Source organism: Cupressus sempervirens, chromosome 9 (assembly GCF_028749045.1).
Source record: "Cupressus sempervirens isolate cs-2001-9-10 chromosome 9, ASM2874904v1, whole genome shotgun sequence".
Lineage (NCBI taxonomy): Eukaryota > Viridiplantae > Streptophyta > Pinopsida > Cupressales > Cupressaceae > Cupressus > Cupressus sempervirens.
Genome location: NC_143126.1, coordinates 99,858,293 through 99,882,816, shown reverse-complemented (window position 1 = coordinate 99,882,816; position 24,524 = coordinate 99,858,293). Strand labels below are relative to the sequence as shown.

The 24,524-nt window shown below is 30.9% G+C and overlaps 2 protein-coding genes across 2 annotated transcripts; one reads left to right on the top strand and one right to left on the bottom strand.

Annotated features, from left to right (window-relative positions):
- Window positions 1–5,310: 5,310 nt before the first annotated feature.
- On the bottom strand, window positions 5,311–6,756 carry LOC149537780 (uncharacterized). The gene has a single exon (XM_089802377.1). It carries the CDS (start codon window positions 6,754–6,756, stop codon window positions 5,311–5,313), a length of 1,446 nt encoding a protein of 481 aa, XP_089658503.1.
- A 31-nt stretch (window positions 6,757–6,787) lies between these two features.
- On the top strand, window positions 6,788–8,922 carry LOC149537779 (uncharacterized). The gene is made up of 2 exons (XM_089802376.1): window positions 6,788–6,802; window positions 6,844–8,922. Exons 1-2 carry the CDS (start codon window positions 6,788–6,790, stop codon window positions 8,920–8,922), a joined length of 2,094 nt encoding a protein of 697 aa, XP_089658502.1.
- The last annotated feature ends 15,602 nt before the right edge of the window (window positions 8,923–24,524 follow it).

The window sequence follows — 24,524 nt, the reverse complement described above, 5'->3', positions numbered from 1 at the left end:
TTGGAATTCATACTCACATTTGCTCATATTCACATACGCAAAGCTCAAGTTTGACCAAAAGTTTACTAGATTTAACCACGGTTGACTTGAGTTGACTAGTTTCGAAAACAATTTTGAAATAATTGAACAAAATTATTTAATTAAATGGAGTACTTACTTCTAACTAATTGAAAGATGTTATTTAATTAAATGAGAAGCCATTCGTAATTAATTAAATGAAGTTATCTAATTAAATATGAAAAGTGTCTCTAATTAATTAAGGATTATTGAATTAAATGGAAAAAGTAATTATGAGAGCATATCTCATTTTATTAAATTAAATATCTCAACAAAATCTCTCTTCATTTCAAAAAGGGAAATTTTCAGTTGTCTATTGATCAAAAATGAGTTAAATCAGTCAACTCCTTTTTCTACTCAAATTGAATCAGTTAACACCTTATTTTACTCAAATTAAATCTGTTAACTCCTTTTAATTTGGAAATCTCCCTTTATGACTGAATTTCACCTTTAATCTTGACGATTGATTGAAATCGATCTCAACCGTTGATGAATTCTAGGAAAGTCTATTTAAGAGACCCTCATCTCTTCATTTTCAAAGGTTGAATGAGAATTTGCATCGAATTGTTGCTGGAATTCATACTCAAATTTGCTCATATTCACATATGCAAAGATCAAGTTTTACAAAAAGTTGATAAGATTTAACCACAGTTGACTTGAGTTGACTAGTTTCGAAAAAAATTTTGAAATAATTAAATGAAATTATTTAATTAAATGGAGTACTTACTTCTAATTAATTAAACAAAGTTATTTAATTAAATGAGAAGCCCTTCCTAATTAATTAAATGAAGTTATTTAATTAAATAAGAAAAGTGTCTCTAATTAATTAAAGATTATTTAATTAAATAGAAAAGGTAATTATGAGAGCATATCTCATTTTATTAAATTAAGTATCTCAACAAAATCTCTCTTCTGTTCAAAAAGAGAAATTACCAGTTCACTATTATTCAAAAATCAGTTAAATCAGTTAACTCTTTTTTCTACTCAAATTTATTTAGTTAACTCTTTATTTTATTTAAATTAAATCTGTTAACTCCCTTTAATTTGGAAATTTTCCTTTATGACTGAACTTTACCTTTAATCCTGACTGTTGATTGAAATCGATCTCAACTGTTGATGAATTCTAGGAAAGTCTATTTAAGAGACCCACATCTCTTCATTTTGAAAGATTGAATAAAAATTTGCATCAAATTGTAGCTGGAATTCATACTCACATTTGGTCATATTCACATATGCAAAGATCAATTTTGACCAAAAGTTGACCAGATTTAAGAACAGTTGACTAGTTTCGAAAAGAATTTTGAAATAATTAAATGATATTATTTAATTAAATGGAGTACTTACTTCTAATTAATTAAACAAAGTTATTTAATTAAATGAGAAGCCATTCCTAATTAATTAAATGAAGTTATTTAATTAAATAAGAAAAGTCTCTCTAATTAATTAAAGATTATTTAATTAAATAGAAAAAGTAATTATGAGAGCATATCTCATTTTATTAAATTAAATATCTCAACAAAATCTCTCTTCAGTTCAAAAAGGAAAATTTTCAGTTCACTATTGATAAAAAATGAGTTAAATGAGTTAACTCTTTTTTCTACTCAAATTGAATTGCTTAACTCCTTACTTTACTCAAATTAAATCTGTTAACTCCCTTTAATTTAGAAATCTCCCTTTATGACTGAACTTCACCTTTAATCCTGACCGTTGATTGAAATCAATCTCAACCGTTGATGAATTCCAGGAAAGTCTATTTAAGAGACCCTCATCTCTTCATTTTGAAATGTTGAATGAAAATTTGCATCGAATTGTTGCTGGAATTCATACTCATATTTGCTCATATTCACATACGCAAAGATCAAGTTTGATCAAAAGTTGACCAGATTTAACCACTGTTGACTTGAGTTGACTAGTTTCGAAAAGAATTTTGAAATAATTGAACAAAATTATTCAATTAAATGGAGTAATTACTTCTAATTAATTAAACAAATTTATTTAATTAAATGAGAAGCCATTCCTAATTAATTAAATGAAGTTATTTAATTAAATAATAAAAGTGTCTCTAATTAATTAAAGATTATTTAATTAAATAGAAAAAGTGATTATGAGAGCATATCTCATTTTATTAAATTAAATATCTCAACAAAATCTCTCTTCAGTTCAAAAAGGGAAATTTTCAGTTCACTATTGATCAAAAATGAGTTAAATCAGTTGACTCCTTTTTCTTCTCAAATTGAAACAGTTACCTCCTTATTTTACTCAAATTAAATATGTTAACTCCTTTTAATTTGGAAATCTTCCTTTATGACTGTACTTCACCTTTAAATCCTGACCGTTGATTGAAATCGATCTCAACCGTTGATGAATTCCAGGAAAGTCTATTTAAGAGACCCTCATCTTTTCATTTTGAAAGGTTGAATGAGAATTTACATCGAATTGTTGCTGGAATTCATACTCATATTTGCTCATATTCACATACGCAAAGATCAAGTTTGACCAAGAGTTGAACAGATTTAACCACGGTTTACTTGAGTTGACTAGTTTCGAAAAGAATTTTGAAATAATTGAACGAAATTATTTAATTAAATGGAGTAATTACTTCTAATTAGTTAAAAAAATTTATTTAATTAAATGAAAAGGCATTCATAATTAATTAAATGAAGTTATTTAATTAAATAAGAAAAGTGTCTCTAATTAATTAAAGATTATTTAATTAAATAAAAAAAGTAATTATGAGAGCATATCTCATTTTATTAAATTAAATATCTCTACAAAATCTCTCTTCAGTTCAAAAAGGGAAATTTCCAGTTCACTATTGATCAAAAAGGAGTTAAATCAGTTAATTCCTTTTTCTACTCAAATTGAATCAGTTAACTCCTTATTTTACTCAAATTAAATCTGTTAACTCCCCTTAATTTGGAAATCTCCCTTATTGACTGAACTTCACATTTAATCTTGAACGTTGATTGAAATCAATCTCAACCGTTGATGAATTCCAGAAAAGTCTATTTAAGAGACCCTCATCTCTTCATTTTGAAAGGTTGAATGAGAATTTGCATCGAATTGTTACTGGAATTCATACTCACATTTGCTCATATTCAAATACACAAAGATCAAGTTTGACCAAAAGTTGAATAGATTTATCCACGGTTGACTTGAGTTGACTTGTTTCGAAAAGAATTTTGAAATAATTAAACGAAATTATTTAATTAAATGGAGTACTTACTTCTAATTAATTGAACCAAGCTATTTAATTAAATGAGACGCCATTCTTAATTAAGTAAATGAAGTTATTTAATTAAATAAGAAAAGTGTCTCTAATTAACTAAAGATTATTTAATGAAATAGAAAAAGTAATTATGAGAGCATATCTCATTTTATTAAATTAAATATCTCAACAAAATCTCTCTTCAGTTCAAAAAGGAAAATTTCTAGTTCACTATTGATCAAAAATGAGTTAAATTAGTTAACTCTTTTTTCTAATCAAATTGAATCAGTTACCTACTTATTTTACTCAAATTAAATATGTTAACTCCCTTTAATTTGGAAATCTCCCTTTATGACTGTACTTCACCTTTAAATGCTGACCATTGATTGAAATCGATCTCAACCGTTGATGAATTCAAGGAAAGTCTATTTAAGAGACCCTCATCTCTTCATTTTGAAAGGTTGAATGAGAATTTGCATTGAATTGTTGCTGAAATTCATACTCACATTTGCTCATTTTCACATACGCAAAGATCAAGTTTGACCAAAAGTTGACCAGATTTAACTACGGTTGACTTGAGGTGACTAGTTTCAAAAGGAATTTTAAAATAATTAAATGAAATTATTTAATTAAATGGAGTACTCACTTCTAATTAATTAAACAAAGTTATTTAATTAAATGAGATGCCATTCCTAATTAATTAAATGAAGTTATTTAATTAAATAAGAAAAATGTCTCTAATTTAAAATGTTTATTTTCTGGAATAGATTGTGTAGAGATTTTTCATCAACGTTTTGAATCACACTACGTGATCCATCATCAGGAAGAGAGAGCAAGAGATGTCAAATAATGCAAGAGGCAGATTTAGCATAGGGTCACAATTTAAGGAGACCAGGAAGAGAGGGACTGCACACTCCCCAACGTCAGTCAAAAGAAGTCAAAATAAAAGATAAAAAACATAAAAAACACCCAAAACCAGCATGGGGGAGACCAAACCACCCCAGACATAAAGAGAAAGCAACAATAGAGACCAATATAAATGATATAATGCGAGCATGTTTAGAGGGTGTTTTAGAAAGACTACCCATTAGTAATAAAAAGTACCAACAAATAATGTGGGGGAATAACCAAAAAATAATAATAATAAAAAGATAAAATAATGGAAATTTTTTTAAAACAATAGAACAAACACCTCTCAAACAATATGCTAATGTAAGTATGTAAGCGGATAAAATAAACAAGCATCCAGATCTCAAAGAGCTCCCCTCCTAAAATCGAAATTGAGAGAAAATATATAAATAACCATAAACACTAACGAATAGGCGGGCCATAAATATAACACCGAACTAAACAAAAACAAACAGGTGGCACCAAGAAACATATATATATATATATATATATATATATATATTTGTATATATAATAAAGTATATATACAAATGTATATGTCTATATATATATATACATAAATATATATATATATATGAATATATATATGTATATATGTGTGTATCTATATATATATATATATATATATATATATATATATGTATGTGTCTATATATATGCACATATATATATAAGAGTATATATATATGAGTATATATATATATATATATATATATGTATGTATGTTTATAAATAATGAGCACACAACACGACAAGAAGAAGACCACCGACAAAATAAATGAAAAAATAATAAACCACCCACAACCCCAACCCATGCCAGGAACTGGTTACAAAAGATACCACAAAGCAAGAGAATGAAGGGCAAATATATAAATGAAACCAACCAGCGCAAAAGTGACAAGGGAATCGACCCCACACGAAGGGACAAAAAATAGAAATGCCAGGAGATAATGCGGAGGAGAGAAGAGAAAGAAGAAACATCACAGACACAAAAGAAGAAGTGGCCAACCTGGGGTAACGTGTAAGGCACCCGAGGAGAGGAGAGGGGGGGGGGGAGGGGACAAGAACCCAGGAGAGAGGAGCAGCAAAGCAAGACGGACGGAGAGAGAAAAAGCTAAACCAACGCAATGAGGGAGTTACTCCGCATAAGTCACCAGAGGATGCCACGAGGGGTTGAGAAGCCAACCATCATCACGATTGAGGTTGATGGGGTGGTTAATAATTTCAACTGCTTCTTTAAGCTTCCTCTTAAAATAGTTGTCCTCGTGGGAAATGATTTGCGTGTCCTCCAAACATATGTGATGCTTGGTCAAGGAGGAGTGTTCAGCAAGCGCCGATTTGTACACCCTATCATGTCTAATGTCAGCCACATGCTCCTTGATACGGGTGTGGAATGAGCGGCCTGTTTCGCCAATATAGGGTGTACCACACGAGCAGACCACTTTGTAAACCCCTGAGTTGGCGAACGAATCTATGGGGTCTTTGATTGGTGGGACACGATTCTTGAGCTTGAAGAGGGGCTTGAAAGCAACATGTAACCCATTTTTGGACAGGATCTTGGCAATCTTATGGGAAATGCCTTCCACGAAAGGGAGGGAGGCAAATAGAGAACGAGGGGGGGGAAGAGAAGGGGGTGAGGGGGAAAAGAAAAGGGACCTAGCTTGGTTTAGGGCCCTAGAAATTTGCCTAGAAGAATAACCATTCAGCCGAAAAACTTGGCGAAGGTGGTTGAGCTCAAGGTTTAGATGATCAACATCACAAATCCTATAGGCTCTTAGGGCCAGGGTCTTGAGAGTGCTAGTTTTATGGCTAGGATGGTGGTGGGATGACGGATGAATGTAAAGGTCGGTATGGGTGGCCTTTCTAAACACACTGCGGCCGAGGGAGCCATCTGATTTCTTGATGAGCAAAACATCAAGGAAAGGCAATTGGTTGTTAGACTCTAGCTCTTTGGTGAAAGAAATGCAGGGCGTCAAATTGTTGATGTGCTGGTGGAACTCTTCTAACTTGTCCAGCCCATGAGGCCAACAAATGTTAGTATCATCTACATATCTTTTCCACCATTTAGGTTGAAGAGGAAAGGAACGAAGGGCCACCTCTTCAAAATGCTCCATATACAGGTTGGCGATGACCGGGGAGAGAGGGGAGCCCATGGCCACACCATCAACTTGTTCGTAGATGACTCCTTGAAAGGAGAAAAAGGTTGACCTTAGGCAAAGCTCGACCAGACTGGCAATCTCCGCATTGGTCTTGCGCTTCACAATTTCAATGGAATCGGGGATAGGGACCTTCGTGAAGAGAGAGACCACGTCAAAGCTTACCAGGACATCATTGGCATTAAGTCGAGCATCCTTGACGAATTGCACAAAGTGAGCGGAGTCTTTAACAAAGTAATCAGAATTGCCTATCAGCGGAGAGATTAGCTTGGCCAGATGAGCAGCCAAGGGATACGTGGGGGAACCTATAGTGTCAACTATCGGTCTAAGCGGGATGCCCCCCTTGTGGATTTTTGGGACCCCATAGATACGAGGAGTAACTTCCTTGGAGGGAACCAACTTTTTCTTGATGTCATCATCAAACATTCGTTGTCACCCCGCCAGTTCGTGGATCTCCATGTCGTCGGCTCATGCGCTTCCCTGCCTCGTAACTTCCCTTTGGTCGTGGTTCAGCTCGGCTCTCCCCCGCAGGCGTTAGGTCCTCAACGGCCAGTTTCTCCCAACGGGCATTCTTGTGACGCGCCAGGTACGTCCTCTTTGCCCTTGTCTTGTCTCATTAATTCTGCCCCTGTTGTTTCGCCTTCAACCTCTGCTCCTCGAGCCCCTCCAAGCTCTGCTCCTACCCGCTTGTCCTTGGATGATGTGACCCGCACTTGTTGTCATCCCGCCACCCCTTCTCCATCGATGCAGTATGTAGCTCTGGTCGGTGGGAGTAATGGTCATCCTTCCACTCCCTCCCACACCCTTGCCTCTCCTTTGGGCCCCACTTCCCCACGGAGTAGGATTTTGAAGGAGACGAACGGGGGTGCTCCTCCCTCCTCGCAGTCTCACTCGTGGGGATCCCCGCCGCGTGTTCCTCTTTCTTCTCTTGGGCCTTGTCCCCCTTCCCGTCATCTTGTTGCTCTGATATCCTCTTATTCGGTGTCCAACTGGGAGAGCAAATTGGTCGTCAATTTATCTGACGCCACTCTCGACCCCCACTCTTTCAACTTTTTGAAGCGGGGCCTCAATTTTGCGATGGCACCTCGCAGCATACCTCGGGTTGATTTCCTCATTGAGATTGAGAATGCTATCCGCTTTCTCCCCAATAATGTTGCTGACATCATCAGACATGATTGTGCAGTCGCCCTCAGGCGGGCCAAACCACCGAGGGGCAACATCCCCAAGGTTGAGCTTCTTGCTTTCAAAAGCTTGTTGCGCCATAATGACCTAGCAATCATCAAAGCTGACAAGGGCAATGCCACGGTCATTATGAACAAACAAGACTACGTCTCCAAGATGCTAGACCTCCTTTCCGACTCTACTAGCTATAAAACCTTATCTCGTAACCCTTGTGGCAAAATTTTAAAAAGAGTCAAAGGGCATGTCTTGGCCTCTTCGTTTGATGATGACATCAAGAAAAAGTTGGTTCCCTCCAAGGAAGTTACTCCTCGTATCTATGGGGTCCCAAAAATCCACAAGGGGGGCATCCCGCTTAGACCGATAGTTGACACTATAGGTTCCCCCACGTATCCCTTGGCTGCTCATCTGGCCAAGCTAATCTCTCCGCTGATAGGCAATTCTGATTACTTTGTTAAAGACTCCGCTCACTTTGTGCAATTCGTCAAGGATGCTCGACTTAATGCCAATGATGTCCTGGTAAGCTTTGACGTGGTCTCTCTCTTCACGAAGGTCCCTATCCCCGATTCCATTGAAATTGCGAAGCGCAAGACCAATGCGGAGATTGCCAGTCTGGTCGAGCTTTGCCTAAGGTCAACCTTTTTCTCCTTTCAAGGAGTCATCTACGAACAAGTTGATGGTGTGGCCATGGGCTCCCCTCTCTCCCCGGTCATCGCCAACCTGTATATGGAGCATTTTGAAGAGGTGGCCCTTCGTTCCTTTCCTCTTCAACCTAAATGGTGGAAAAGATATGTAGATGATACTAACATTTGTTGGCCTCATGGGCTGGACAAGTTAGAAGAGTTCCACCAGCACATCAACAATTTGACGCCCTGCATTTCTTTCACCAAAGAGCTAGAGTCTAACAACCAATTGCCTTTCCTTGATGTTTTGCTCATCAAGAAATCAGATGGCTCCCTCGGCCGCAGTGTGTTTAGAAAGGCCACCCATACCGACCTTTACATTCATCCGTCATTCCACCACCATCCTAGCCATAAAACTAGCACTCTCAAGACCCTGGCCCTAAGAGCCTATAGGATTTGTGATGTTGATCATCTAAACCTTGAGCTCAACCACCTTCGCCAAGTTTTTCGGCTGAATGGTTATTCTTCTAGGCAAATTTCTAGGGCCCTAAACCAAGCTAGGTCCCTTTTCTTTGCCCCCTCACCCCCTTCTCTTCCCCCCCCTCGTTCTCTATTTGCCTCCCTCCCTTTCGTGGAAGGCATTTCCCATAAGATTGCCAAGATCCTGTCCAAAAATGGGTTACATGTTGCTTTCAAGCCCCTCTTCAAGCTCAAGAATCGTGTCCCACCAATCAAAGACCCCATAGATTCGTTCACCAACTCAGGGGTTTACAAAGTGGTATGCTCGTGAGGTACACCCTATATTGGCAAAACAGGCCGCTCATTCCACACCCGTATCAAGGAGCATGTGGCTGACATTAGACATGATAGGGTGTACAAATCGGCGCTTGCTGAACACTCCTCCTTGACCAAGCATCACATATGTTTGGAGGACACGCAAATCATTTCCCACGAGGACAACTATTTTAAGAGGAAGCTTAAAGAAGCAGTTGAAATTATTAACCACCCCATCAACCTCAATCGTGATGATGGTTGGCTTCTCAACCCCTCGTGGCATCCTCTGGTGACTTATGCGGAGTAACTCCCTCATTGCGTTGGTTTAGCTTTTTCTCTCTCCGTCCGTCTTGCTTTGCTGCTCCTCTCTCCTGGGTTCTTGTCCCCTCCCCCCCCCCCTCTCCTCTCCTCGGGTGCCTTACACGTTACCCCAGGTTGGCCACTTCTTCTTTTGGGTCTGTGATGTTTCTTCTTTCTCTTCTCTCCTCCGCATTATCTCCTGGCATTTCTATTTTTTGTCCCTTCGTGTGGGGTCGATTCCCTTGTCACTTTTGCGCTGGTTGGTTTCATTTATATATTTGCCCTTCATTCTCTTGCTTTGTGGTATCTTTTGTAACCAGTTCCTGGCATGGGTTGGGGTTGTGGGTGGTTTATTATTTTTTCATTTATTTTGTCGGTGGTCTTCTTCTTGTCGTGTTGTGTGCTCATATATATATATGTTTCTTGGTGCCACCTGTTTGTTTTTGTTTAGTTCGGTGTTATATTTATGGCCCGCCTATTCGTTAGTGTTTATTGTTATTTATATATTTTCTCTCAATTTCAATTTTAGGAGGGGAGCTCTTTGAGATCTGGATGCTTGTTTGTTTTATCCGCTTACATACTTACATTAGCATATTGTTTGAGAGGTGTTTGTTCTATTGTTTTAAAAAAATTTCCATTATTTTATCTTTTTATTATTATTTTTTTTGGTTATTCCCCCACATTATTTGTTGGTACTTTTTATTACTAATGGGTAGTCTTTCTAAAACACCCTCTAAACATGCTCGCATTATATCATTTATATTGGTCTCTATTGTTGCTTTCTCTTTATGTCTGGGGTGGTTTGGTCTCCCCCATGCTGGTTTTGGGTGTTTTTTATGTTTTTTATCTTTTATTTTGACTTCTTTTGACTGACGTTGGGGAGTGTGCAGTCCCTCTCTTCCTGGTCTCCTTAAATTGTGACCCTATGCTAAATCTGCCTCTTGCATTATTTGACATCTCTTGCTCTCTCTTCCTGATGATGGATCACGTAGTGTGATTCGAAACGTTGATGAAAAATCTCTACACAATCTATTCCAGAAAATAAACATTTTAAATCATGGATTGTGGAAATCTGATTGCATTAATGTCTCTAATTAATTAAAGATTATTTAATTAAATAGAAAAAGTAATTATGAGAGCATATCTCATTTTATTAAATTAAATATCTCAATAAAATCTCTCTTCAATTCAAAAAGGGAAATTACTAGTTCACTATTGATCAAAAGTGAGTTAAATTAGTTAACTCCTTTTTCTACTCAAATTGAATCAATTAACTTCTTATTTTACTCAAATTAAATTTGTTAATTCCTTTTAATTTGGAAATCACTCTTTATGACTGAACTTCACCTTTAATCCTGACTGTTGATTGAAATCGATCTCAACCGTTGATGAATTCAAGGAAATTGTACTTAAAAGACCCTCATCTCTTCATTTTGAAAGGTTGAATGAGAATTTGCATCAAATTGTTGTTAGAATTCATACTCACATTTGCTCATATTCACATACGCAAACATCAAGTTTGACCAAAAGTTGACCAGATTTAACCATGGTTGAGTTGAGTTGACTAGTTTCGTAAAGAATTTTGAAATAATCAAATGAAAGTATTTAATTAAATGGAGTACTTACTCCTAAATAATTGAACAAAATTATTTAATTCAATGACAAGCCATTCCTGATTAATTAAATGAACTTATTTAATTAAATAAGAAAAGTGTCTCTAATTAATTAAAGATTATTTAATTAAATAGAAAAAGTAATTATCAGAGCATATCTCATTTTATTAAATTAAATATCTCAACAAAAATCTCTCTTCATTTCAAAAAGGGAAATTTCTAGTTCACTATCGATCAAAAATGAGTTAAATCAGTTAACTCCTTTTTCTACTCAAATTGAATCAGTTAACTCATTATTTTACTCAAATTAAATCTGTTAACTCCCTTTAATTTTGAAATCTCCCTTTATGACTGAACTTCACCTTAAATCTTGACCGTTGATTGAAATCGATACCAACCGTTGATGAATTCCAAGAAAGTCTATTTAAGAGACCCTCATCTCTTCATTTTCAAAGGTTGAATGAGAATATGCATCGAATTGTTGTTGGAATTCATACTCACATTTGCTCATATTCACATACGCAAAGCTCAAGTTTGACCAAAAGTTTACTAGATTTAACCACGGTTGACTTGAGTTGACTAGTTTTGAAAACAATTTTGAAATAATTGAACAAAATTATTTAATTAAATGGAGTACTTACTTCTAACTAATTGAAAGATGTTATTTAATTAAATGAGAAGCCATTCGTAATTAATTAAATGAAGTTATCTAATTAAATATGAAAAGTGTCTCTAATTAATTAAGGATTATTGAATTAAATGGAAAAAGTAATTATGAAAGCATATCTCATTTTATTAAATTAAATATCTCAACAAAATCTCTGTTCAGTTCAAAAAGGGAAATTTTCAGTTCACTATTGATCAAAAATGAGTTAACTTTGTTAACTCCTTTTTCTACTCAAATTGAATCAGTTAACTCTTTATTTTACTCAAATTAAATCTGTTAACTCCCTTTAATTTGAAAATCTTCTTTTATGACTGAACTTCACCTTTAATCCTGACTATTGATTGAAATCCATCTCAATCGTTGATGAATTCCAAGAAAGTCTATTTAAGAGACCCTCATCTTTTTATTTTGAAAGGTTGAATGAGAATTTGCATCGAATTGTTGCTACAATTCATACTCACATTTGCTCATATTCACATACGCAAATATCAAGTTTGACCAAAAGTTGACCAAATTTAATCACGGTTGACTTGAGTTGACTAGTTTCGAAAAGAATTTTGAAATAATCAAATGAAAGTATTTAATTAAATGGAGTACTTACTGCCTATTAATTGAACAAAGTTATTTAATTCAATGAGAAGCCATTCCTGATTAATTAAATGAAGTTATTTAATTAAATAAGAAAAGTGTCTCTAATTAATTAAATATTATTTAACTAAATAGAAAAAGTAATTATGAGAGCATATCTCATTTTATTAAATTAAATATCTCAACAAAATCTCTCTTCAGTTCAAAAAGGGAAATTTCCCGTTCACTATTGATCAAAAATGAGTTAAATCAGTTAATTCCTTTTTCTACTCAAATTGAATCAGTTAACTCCTTATTTTACTCAAATTAAATCTATTAACACCCTTTAATTTGGAAATCTCCCTTTACGACTGTACTTCATCTTTAAATCATAACCGTTGATTGAAATCGATCTCAACCGTTGATGAATTCCAAGAAAGTCTATTTAAGAGACCCTCGTCTCTTCATTTTGAAAGGTTGAATGAGAATTTGCATCGAATTGTTGCTAGAATTTATTCTCATATTTTCTCATATTCACATACGCAAAGATCAAGTTTGTCCAAAAGTTGACTAGATTTAACCACGATTGACTTGAGTTGACTAGTTTCAAAAATAATTTTGAAATAATTAAACGAAATTATTTAATTAAATGGAGTACTTACTTCTAATTAATTAAATAAAGTTATTTAATTAAATGAGAAGCCATTACTAATTAAGTAAATGAAGTTATTTAATTAAATAAGAAAAGTGTCTCTATTTAATTAAACATTACTTAATTAAATAGAAAACGTAACTATGAGAGCATATGTCATTTTATTAAATTAAATATCTCAACAAAATCTCTCTTTAGTTGAAAAAAAAAATTTCGAGTTCACTATTGATCAAAAATGAGTTAAATGAGTTAACTCCTTTTTCTACTCAAATTGAATTAGTTAACTCCTTATTTTACTCAAATTAAATCTGTTAACTCCCTTTAATTTGGAAATCTCCCTTTATGACTGAACTTCACCTTTAATCCTGATCGTTGATTGAAATCGATCTCAACCGTTGATGAATTTCAAAAAAGTCTATTTAAGAGATCCTCATCTCTTCATTTTGAAAGGTTGAATGAGAATTTACATCGAATTGTAACTAGAATTCATAGTCACATTTGCTCATATTCACACACGCAAATATCAAGTTTGACCAAAATTTGAGCAAATTTAACCACGGTTGACTTGAGCTGACTAGTTTTGAAAAGAATTATGAAATAATTAAATGAAATTATTTAATTAAATTGAGTACTTACTTCTAATTAATTAAACAAAGTTATTTAATTAAATGAGAAGCCATTCCTAATTAATTAAATGAAGTTATTTAATTAAATAAGAAAAGTGTCACTAAATAATTAAGGATTACTTAATTAAATAGAAAAAGTAATTATGAAAGCATATATCATTTTATTAAATTAAATATTTCAACACAATCTCTCTTCAGTTCAAAAAGGGAAATTTTCAGTTCACTATTGACCAAAAATGAGTTAAATCAGTTAACTCTTTTTTCTACTCAAATTGAATCAGTTAACTCCTTATTTTACTCAAATTAAATCTGTTAACTCCCTTTAATTTGAAAATCTCTCTTTATGACTGAACTTGACCTTTAATCCTGACTGCTAATTGAAATCGATCTCAACCATTGATGAATTCCAGGAAAGTCTATTTAAGAGACCCTCATCTCTTCATTTATAAAGGTTGAATGAGAATTTGCATCGAATTGTTGCTGAAATTCATATTCACATACGCAAAGATCAAGTTTGACCAAAAGTTGACTAGATTTAACTACAGTTTACTTGAGCTGACTAGTTTTGAAAAGAATTTTGAAACAATTAAACAAAATTATTTAATTAAATGGAGTACTTACTTATAATTAATTAAACAAAATTATTTAATTAAATGAGAAGTCATTCCTAATTAATTAAATGAAGTTATTTAATTAAATAATTAAACTGTCTCTATTTAATTAAAGATTATTTTTTAAATAGAAAAAGTAATTACGAGAGCATATCTCATTTTATTAACTTAAATATCTCAACAAAATCTCTCTTCGGTTCAAAAAGGGAAATTTCAAGTTCACTATTGATTGAAAATGAGTTAAATCTGTTAACTCCTTTTTCTCCTCAAATTGAATCAGTTAACTCCTTATTTTACTCAAATTAAATCTGTAACTCCCTTTAATTTCATAATCTCCCTTTATGACTGAACTTCACCTTTAATCTTGACCGTTGTTTGAAACCGATCTCAACCGTTGATGAATTTCAGAAAAGTCTATTTAAGAGACTCTCATCTCTTCATTTTGAAAGGTTGAATTAGAATTTGCATCGAATTGTTGCTGGAATTCATACTCACATTTTCTCATATTCACATACGCAAAGATCAAGTTTGACCAAAAGTTGACCAGATTAACCACTGTTGACTTGAGCTGACTAATTTCAAGAACAAAATTCAAATAATTAAATGAAATTAATTAATTAAATGGAGTACTTACTTCTAATTAATTAAACAAAGTTATTTAATTAAATGAGAAGCCATAACTAATTAATTAAATGAAGTTATTTAATTAATAAAGAAAAGTGTCTCTAATTAATTAAAGATTACTTAATTAAATAGAAAAAATAATTATGAGAGCATATGTCATTTTATTAAATTAAATATCTCAACAAAATCTCTCTTTAGTTCAAAATAGAAAATTTTCAGTTCACTATTGATCAAAAATGAGTTAAATCAGTTAACTCCTTTTTCTACTCAAATTGAATTAGTTAACTCCTTATTTTAATCAAATTAAATCTGTTAACTCCCTTTAATTTGGAAACCTCCCTTTATGACCGAACTTCACCTTTAATCCTGATCGTTGATTGAAATCGATCTTAACTGTTGATGACTTTCAAAAAAGTCTATTTAAGAGATCCTCATCTCTTCATTTTGAAAGGTTGAATGAGAATTTGCATCGAATTGTTGCTGGAATTCATACTCACATTTTCTCATATTCACATACGCAAAGATAAAGTTTGACCAAATGTTGACCAGATTTAACCACTATTGACTTGAGTTGACTAGTTTCGAAAAGAATTTTGAAGGAATTAAACGAAATTATTTAATTGAAAGGAGTACTTTCTTCTAATTAATTAAACAAAGTTAATTAATTAAATGAGAAGCCATTCCTATTTAATTAAATGAAGTTATTTAATTAAATAAGAAAAGTGTCTCTAATTAATTAAAGATCATTTAATTAAATAGAAAAAGTAATTATGAGAGCATATTTCATTTTATTAAATTATATATCTCAACAAAATCTCTCTTCAATTCAAAAAGAGAAATTTCTAGTTCACTATTGATAAAAAATGAGTTAAATGAGTTAACTCTTTTTTCTACTCAAATTGAATCAGTTAACTCCTTATATTACTCAAATTAAATCTGTTAACTCCCTTTAATTTGGAAATCTTCCTTTATGACTGAACTTCACCTTTAATCTTGACCGCTGATTGAAATCGATCTCAACCGTTGATGAATTCCAGGAAAGTCTATTTAAGAGACCCTTATATCTTCATTTTGAAATGTTGAATGAGAATTTGCATCAAATTTTTGCTGAAATTCATACTCACATTTGCTCATATTCACATACGCAACTATCAAGTTTGACCAAAAGTTAACCAGATTTAACCACGGATGACTTGAGTTGACTAGTTTCAATTTTTTTTTGAAATAATTAAACGAAATTATATAATTAAATATAGTACTTATTTCGAATTAATTAAGAAAAGTTATTTAATTAAATGAGAAGCCATTCCTAATTAATTAAATTAAATTATTTAATTAAATAAGAAAAGTGTCTCTAATTAATTAAAGATTACTTAATTAAATAGAAAAATTAATTATAAGAGCATATCTCATTTTATTAAATTAAATATCTCAACAAAATCTCTCTTCAGTTCAAAGAGGGAAATTTCCAGTTCACTATTGATAAAAAATGAGTTAAATCAGTTAACTCCTTTTTCTAGTCAAATTGAATTAGTTAACTCCTTATTTTACTCAAATTAAATTTGTTAACTCCCTTTAATTTAGAAATCTTCCTTTATGACTGAACTTCACCTTTAATCCTGACCGTTGAGTGAAATCGATCTCAACCGTTGATGAATTCCAGGAAAGTCTATTTAAGAGACCCTCATCTCTTCATTTTGAAAGGTTCAATGAGAATTTGCATCAAATTGTTGCTGGAATTCATACTCACATTTGGTCATATTCACATATGCAAAGATCAAGTTTGACCAAAAGTTGGCCACATTTAACCACGGTTGACTTGAGTTGACTAGTTTTGAAATCAATTTTGAAATAATTAAATGAAATTATTTAATTAAATGGAGTACTTACTTCTAATTAATTAGACAAAGTTATTTAATTAAATGAGAAGCCATTCCTACTTACTTCAATGAAGTTATTTAATTAAATAAGAAAAGTGTCTCTAATTAATTAAACATTCTTTAATTAAATAGAAAAAGTAATTATGAGAGCATATCTCATTTTATTAAATTAAATATCTCAACAAAATCTTTCTTCAGTTCAAAAAGATAAATTTTCAGGTCACTATTGATCAAAAATGAGTTAAATCATTTAACTCCTTTTCTACTCAAATTGAATCAGTTAACTCCTTATTTTACTCAAATTAAATATGTTAACTCCCTTTAATTTGAAAATCTCCCTTTATGACTGAACTTCACCTTTAATCCTGACCGTTGAGTGAAATCGTTCTCAACCATTGATGAATTCCAAGAAAGTCTATTTAAGAGACTCTCATCTCTTGATTTTCAAACGTTGAATGAGAATTTGCATCGAATTGTTGCTAGACTTTATACTCACATTTGCTCATATTCACATACGCAAAGATCAAGTTTGACCAAAAGTTGACCAGATTTATAATTAAATATAGTACTTATTTCTAATTAATTAGACAAAGTTATTTAATTAAATGAGAAGCCATTCCTAATTAATTAAATGAAGTTATTTAATTAAATAAGAAAAGTGTCTAATTAATTAAAGATTATTTAATTAAATAGAAAAAGTATGTATGAGAGCATATCTCATTTTATTAAATTAAATATCTTAACAAAATCTGTCCTTAATTCAAAAAGAAAAATTTCTACTTCACTATTTATAAAAAATGACTTAAATCAGTTAACTCCTTTTTCTACTCAAATTGAATCAGTTAACTCTTTATTTTACTCAAATTAAATCTGTTAACTCCCTTTAATTTTGAAATCTCCCTTTATGACTGAACTTCACCTTTAATCCTGACCGCTAATTGAAATCGATCTCAACCGTTGATGAATTCTAAGAAAGTCTATTTAAGAGACCCTCATGTCTTCATTTTGAAAGGTTGAGTGAGAATTTGTATCGAATTGTTGCTGGAATTCATACTCACATTTGCTCATATTCACATACGCAAAGATCAATTTTGACCAAAAGTTGATTAGATTTAACCACGGTTGACTTGAGTTGACTAGTTTCGAAAAGAATTTTGAAATAATTAAAAAAAATTATTTAACAAAATGGAGTACATACTTCTAATTAAATAAACAAAGTTATTTAATTAAATTAGAAGCCATTCCTAAATAATTAATTGAAGTTATTTAATTAAATAAGAAAAGTGTCTCTAATTAAATCGATCTCAACCGTTGATGAATTCCAAGAAAGTCTATTTAAGAGACCCTCATCTCTTCATTTTGAAAGGTTGAATGAGAATTTGCATCGAATATTTGCTGGAATTCTCGCATTATTGTTAAAACGGGCAATTCAAAATCTTTGGTATATTAAGTTCGTAACAAGTCCTTATAGATTTGCTTTGAAAAATAAATAAATTTAACCCCTCTTGGTAACATATCAACTTAAAAATTGATACTTAGAAAAATATGAGACAAAAAAAAAAATGGTTCCAAGAGAGCAAAAACTCTCTGGTTTTTGTATGGAAACCACATTTAATTCTCTCATTTGGTAATAGAAAATCTTTAAAAGATTCTCCAATTTATGTTGATTGATTAATATAAACAAATTATTTTATAGGTAAATCAACATTAAAAAAAAATAAATCAATCAAACAAATTATTTAATATACCAAGCAAGCAAATATCCTATCTTACCAAATAAACTTTAAAACATAATTACACACCCATAAATCTAGGCGTATCTTATGCAAGCAAGGTCAACAATGTACATGGGGGGGGGGGGGGGGGGTGACGTCACCCTGTCCCTATGTCACATCCACCTTTTTCCCTTAATTTTGGAGCGCTCACTGTTTGCTGTTGAATCATGTTGATCTTAATATGGCATAGTGTTTTTGTCTTAAAAAAATTTGGGCTTGCGAATTCTTTTGGGTGGCTCTGGCTCGATCCTCACCCATGACATGATGGGGGTACCACTGACGCAGGGTCAGTGAGCTCGGGCAGTGCGCCCAACCCTTGGGGAGCGCCCACTTTGGGAAGGCCAAGTCAACTTGGCTAGTGGCCAAGTAGGGGGGGTGGTCAGTGTAGAGTAGGTTACCTTTATTATTGATTGTGTTTTTTATTATAGTTTAGTTTGTTTCAAATTAGTTAAGTTTAGAGTTATGATTATTTGAGTAATGTTAGTTTAAAGTTAATAAAATTTCTTTTTTTTAGTTTTAGAACTAAGTTAGTTTAATTTTAAATGTAATATTGTTTTCGATTTTAAATTAGTTAGCATTTTATTATATGAATATATATATATATATATATATATATATATATATATATATATATATACTAAAATATAATTGAGTGGCAATCATAGTTGTAATTTAGTATTAATAGAATGTAGTATTTGATTGTGATTGAACTAGAATTAAAAGTAATATGTTTAGTTTTGTTAGGAATTAAGTATGATGTTAAAATCAATATTAATTTATAGGTTATACCATCATTTAAATTAGTCTAATGTTAGTGCTATACTGATATGATTTTAACTAGTTTAAATGTATGATTGTTTTATATTTAGTTAGTTTTTTTTATATATATCAAAAAATTTAAATTTAGTAAGGTTTTGATGGGTTATTAACATGCCAAAAATAGATGAAATGTTTATAGTTAATAAATTTGATATACATATATTCAACTTTAATTCTAGTTAAATTGTTTTTCCTTTAAGTGATTCTTTTATATCGATTAATTTGTAAACTGATAATTGTCTAAGAGTTTTATAGTTGATTTTGATTATATACTTTCCATGAATCTAAACTCAAATACATCTACATTGTCATATAAATAATTGTTTCTTATTGTTGAATGTTAATGTAATAACATATGTTTATCGATATCAATCTTATAACAAAAGTGTCAAATCTTAATAGTGTAATTATCCTCATGTTTATAATCTTAGGATGTAATGTAAAGAACTTGTACTAAAACTTTTATCAATCATTTAAAACTTGGAGCATTCAAATTATTTTAAAAAAATAATTTTTTTGTGTGTTTTTGCCTCATAGTTTGGGCATGACAAAGAGACCCTCATCTCTTCATTTTGAAAAGTTGAATGAGAATTTGCATCGAATTGTTGCTGGAATTCATACTCACATTTTCTTATATTCACATATGCAAAGATCAAGTTTGACAAAAAGTTGACCAAATTTAACCACGGTTGACTTGAGTTGACTAGTTTCGAAAAGAATTTTGAAGTAATTAAACGAAATTATTTAGTTAAATGCAGTACTTACTTCTAATTAATTAAGCAAAGTTATTTAATTAAATGAAAAGCCATTCCTAATTAATTAAATAAAGTTATTTAATTAAATAAGAAAAGTTTCTCTAATTAATTAAAGATTATTTAATTAAATAGAAAAAGTAATTACAAAAGCACATCTCATTTTATTCAATTAAATATCTCAACAAAATCTCTCTTCAATTCAAAAAGGGAAATTTCCAGTTCACTATTGATAAAAAATGAGTTAAATGAGTTAACTCCTTTTTCTACTCAAATTGAATCAGTTAACTCGTTATTTTACTCAAATTAAATTCGTTAACTCCCTTTAATTTGGAAATCTTCCTTTATAAATGAACTTCACCTTTAATCCTGACCGTTGATTGAAATCGATCTCAACCGTTGATGAATTCCAGGAAAGTCTGTTTAAGAGACCCTCATTTCTTCATTTTGAAAGGTTGAATGAAAATTTGCATCAAATTGTTGCTAGAATTCATACTCCCATTTGCTCATATTCACACACATAAAGATCAAGTTTGACCAAAAGTTGACCAGATTTAACCACAGTTGACTTGAGTTGACTAGTTTCAAAAAAAATTCTGAAACAATTAAACGAAATTATTTAATTAAATGGAGTACTTACTTCTAATTAATTAAGCAAAGTTATTTAATTAAATGAGAAGCCATTCCTAATTAATTAAATGAAGTTATTTAATTAAATAAGAAAAATGTCTCTAATTAATTAAAGATTTTTTTTAAATAGAAAAAGTAATTATGAGAGCATATCTAATTTTATTAAATTAAATATCTCAACAAAATCCCTCTTTAGTTTAAAAAGGGAAATTTCCAGTTCATTATTGATAAAAAATGAGTTAATTAAGTTAACTCCTTTTTCTACTCAAATTGAATTAGTTAAATCCTTATTTTACTCAAATTAAATCTGTTAACTCCCTTTAATTTGGAAAACTCCCTTTATGACTGAACTTCACCTTTAATCGTGACCGTTGATTGAAATCGATCTCAACCATTGATGAATTCTAGGAAAGTCTATTTAAGAGACCCTCATCTCTTCATTTTGAAAGGTTGAATGAGAATTTGCATCGAATTGTTGCTGGAATTCATACTCACATTTGCTCATATTCACATACGCAAAGATCAAGTTTGACCAAAAGTTGACCAGATTTAACCACGGTTGACCTGAGTTGACTAGTTTTTGAAAAAATTTTGAAATAATTAAAAAAAATTATTTAATTAAATGGAGTACTTACTTCTAACTAATTAAACAAAGTTATTTAATTAAATGAGAAGCTATTCCTAATTAATTAAATGAAGTTATTTAATTAAATAAGAAAACTGTCTCTAATTAATTAAAGATTACTTAATTAAATATAAAAAGTAATTATTAGAGTATATCTCATTTTATTAAATTAAATATCGCAACAAAATCTCTCTTTAGTTCAAAAAGGGAAATTTCCAAATCCCTATTGACCAAAAATGAGTTAAATCAGTTAACTCCTTTTTCTACTCAAATTGAATCAGTCAACTCTTAATCTTACTCAAATTAAATCTGTTAACTCCCTTTAATTTGGAAATCTCCCTTGATGACTGAACTTCACCTTTAATCTTGACCGTTGATTGAAATCGATCTCAATGTTGATGAATTTCAGGAAAGTCTATTTAAGAGACCCTCATCTCTTCATTTTGAAAGGTTGAATGAAAATTTGCATCGAATTGTTGCTAGAATTCATACTCACATTTGCTCATATTCACATACGCAAAGATCAAGTTTGACCAAAAGTTGACCAGATTTAACCACGGTTGACTAGTTTCGAAATTTTTTTTGAAACAATTAAACGAAATTATTTAACTAAATAGAGTACTTCTAATTAATTAAACAAAGTTATTTAATTAAATGACAAGTCACTTCTAATTAATTAAATGAAGTTATTTAATTAAATGACAAGTCATTCCTAATTAATTCCTAATCTCTCTTCAGTTCAAAAAGAGAAATTTCCAGTTCACTATTGATAAAAAATGAGTTAAATTAGTTAACTCCTTTTTCTACTCAAATTGAATCAATTAACTCCTTATTTTACTCAAATTAAATCTGTTAACTCCCTTTAATTTGGAAATCTCCCTTTATGACTGAAGTTCACCTTTAATCCTGACCGTTGATTGAAATCAATCTCAACTGTTGATGAATTATAGGAAATTCTATTTAAGAGACTCTCATCTCTACATTTTGAAAGGTTGAATGAGAATTTGCATCGAATTGTTGCTGGAATTCATACTCACATTTTCTCATATTCACATACGCAAAGATCAAGTTTGACCAAAAGATGACTAGATTTAACCACGCTTGACTTGAGTTGACTAGTTTCGAAAAAAAATTTGAAACAATTAAACAAAATTATTTAATTAAATGGAGTACTTACTTCTAATTAATTAAACAAAGTTATTTAATTAAATGAGAAGCCATTCCTAATTAATTAAATGAAGTTATTTAATTAATTAAGAAAAGTGTCTCTAATTATTTAAAGATTACTTAATTAAATAGAAAAAGTATTTATGAGAGCATATGTCATTTTATTAAATTAAATATCTCAACAAAATCTATCTTCAGTTCAAAAACGGAAATTTTTTGTTCACTATTGATTAAGAATGAGTTAAATCAGTTAACTCCATTTTCTACTCAAATTGAATCAGTTAACTCTTTATTTTACTCAAATTAAATCTGTTAACTCCTTTTAATTTGGAAATCTCCCTTCATGACTGAACTTCACCTTTAATTTTGACCGCTGATTGAAATCGATCTCAACCATTGATGAATCCCAGTAATGTCTATTTAAGAGACCCTCATCTCTTCATTTTGAAAGGTTGAATGAGAATTTGCATCGAATTGTTACTGGAATTCAAACTCAAATTTGCTCATATTCACATACGCAAAGATCAAGTTTGACCAAAAGTTGACCAGATTTAACCATAGTTGACTTGAGTTGACTAGTTTCGAAAAGAATTTTGAAATAATTAAATGAAATTATTTAATTAAATGGAGCACTTACTTCTAATTAATTAAGCAAAGTTATTTAATTAAATGAGAAGCCATTCCTAATTAATTAAATGAAGTTATTTAATTAAATAAGAAAAATGTCTCTAATTAATTAAAGATTATTTAATTAGCATATCTCATTTTATTAAATTAAATATCTCACCAAAATCTCTCTTCAGTTCAAAAAAGAAAATTTTTAGTTCACTATTCATCAAAAATGAGTTAAATCAGTTAACTCCTTTTTCTACTCAAATTGAATCAGTTAACTCTTTATTTTACTCAAATTAAATCTATTAACTCACTGTAATTTTGAAATCTCTCTTTATGACTAAACTTCACATTTAATCCTGACTGTTGATTGAAATCGATCTCAACCATTGATGAATTCCAGCAAAGTATATTTAAGATACACTCATCTCTTCATTTTGAAAGGTTGAATGAGAATTTGCATCGAATTGTTGTTGAAATTCATTCTCACATTTGCTCATATTCACATACGCAAAAATCAAATTTGACCAAAAATTGACCAGATTTAACCACGGTTGACTTGACTTGGCTAGATTCAAAAAGAATTTTGAAATAATTAAACGAAATTATTTAATTAAATAAAGTACTTACTTCTAATTAATTAAACAAAGTTATTTAATTAAATGAGAAGCCATTCCTAATTAATTAAATGAAGTCATTTAATTAAACAAGAAAAGTGTCTCTAATTAATTAAATATTACTTAATTAAATAGAAAAAGTAATTATGGGAGCATATCTCATTTTATTAAATTAAATATCTCAACAAAATCTCTCTTCAGTTTAGAAAGAGAAATTTTCAGTTCACTATAGATCAAAAATAAGTTAAATCAGTTAACTCCTTTTTCTACTCAAATTAAATCAGTTAACTCCTTATTTTACTCAAATTAAATCTATTAACTCCCTTTCATTTGGAAATCTTCTTTCATGATTGAACTTCACCTTTAATCCTGACCGTTGATTGAAATCGATCTCAACCGTTGATGAATTCCAGGAAAAGTCTATTTAAAGGAACCTCATCTGTTCATTTTGAAAGGATGAATGAGAATTTGCATCGAATTGTTGCTGGAATTCATACTCACATTTGCTCATATTCACATACGCAAAGAAGAGGTTTGACCAAAAGTTGATTAGATTTAACCATGGTTGACTTGAGTTGACTAGTTTCGAAAACAATTTTGAAATAACTAAACAAAATTATTTAATTAAATGGAGTACTTACTTCTAATGAATTAAACAAATTTATTTAATTGAATGAGAATCCATCCCTAATTAATTAAATGAAGTTATTTAATTAAATAAGATAAGTGTCTCTAATTAATTAAAGATTACTTAATTAAATAGAAAAACTAATAATGAGAGCATATCTCATTTTGTTAAATTAAATATCTCAACAAAATCTCTCTTCAGATCAGAAAGGGAAATTTTCAGTTCACTATTGATCAAAAATGAGTTAAATCAGTTAACTCTTTTTTCTACTCAAATTGAATCAGTTAACTCCTTATTTTACTCAAATTATATCTATTAACTCCCTTTAATTTGGAAATCTCCCTTTATGAATGAACTTAACCTTTAATCCTGACCGTTGATTAAAATCGATCTCAACTGTTGATGAATTCCAAGAAAGTCTATTTAAGAGACCCTCATCTCTTTATTTTGAAA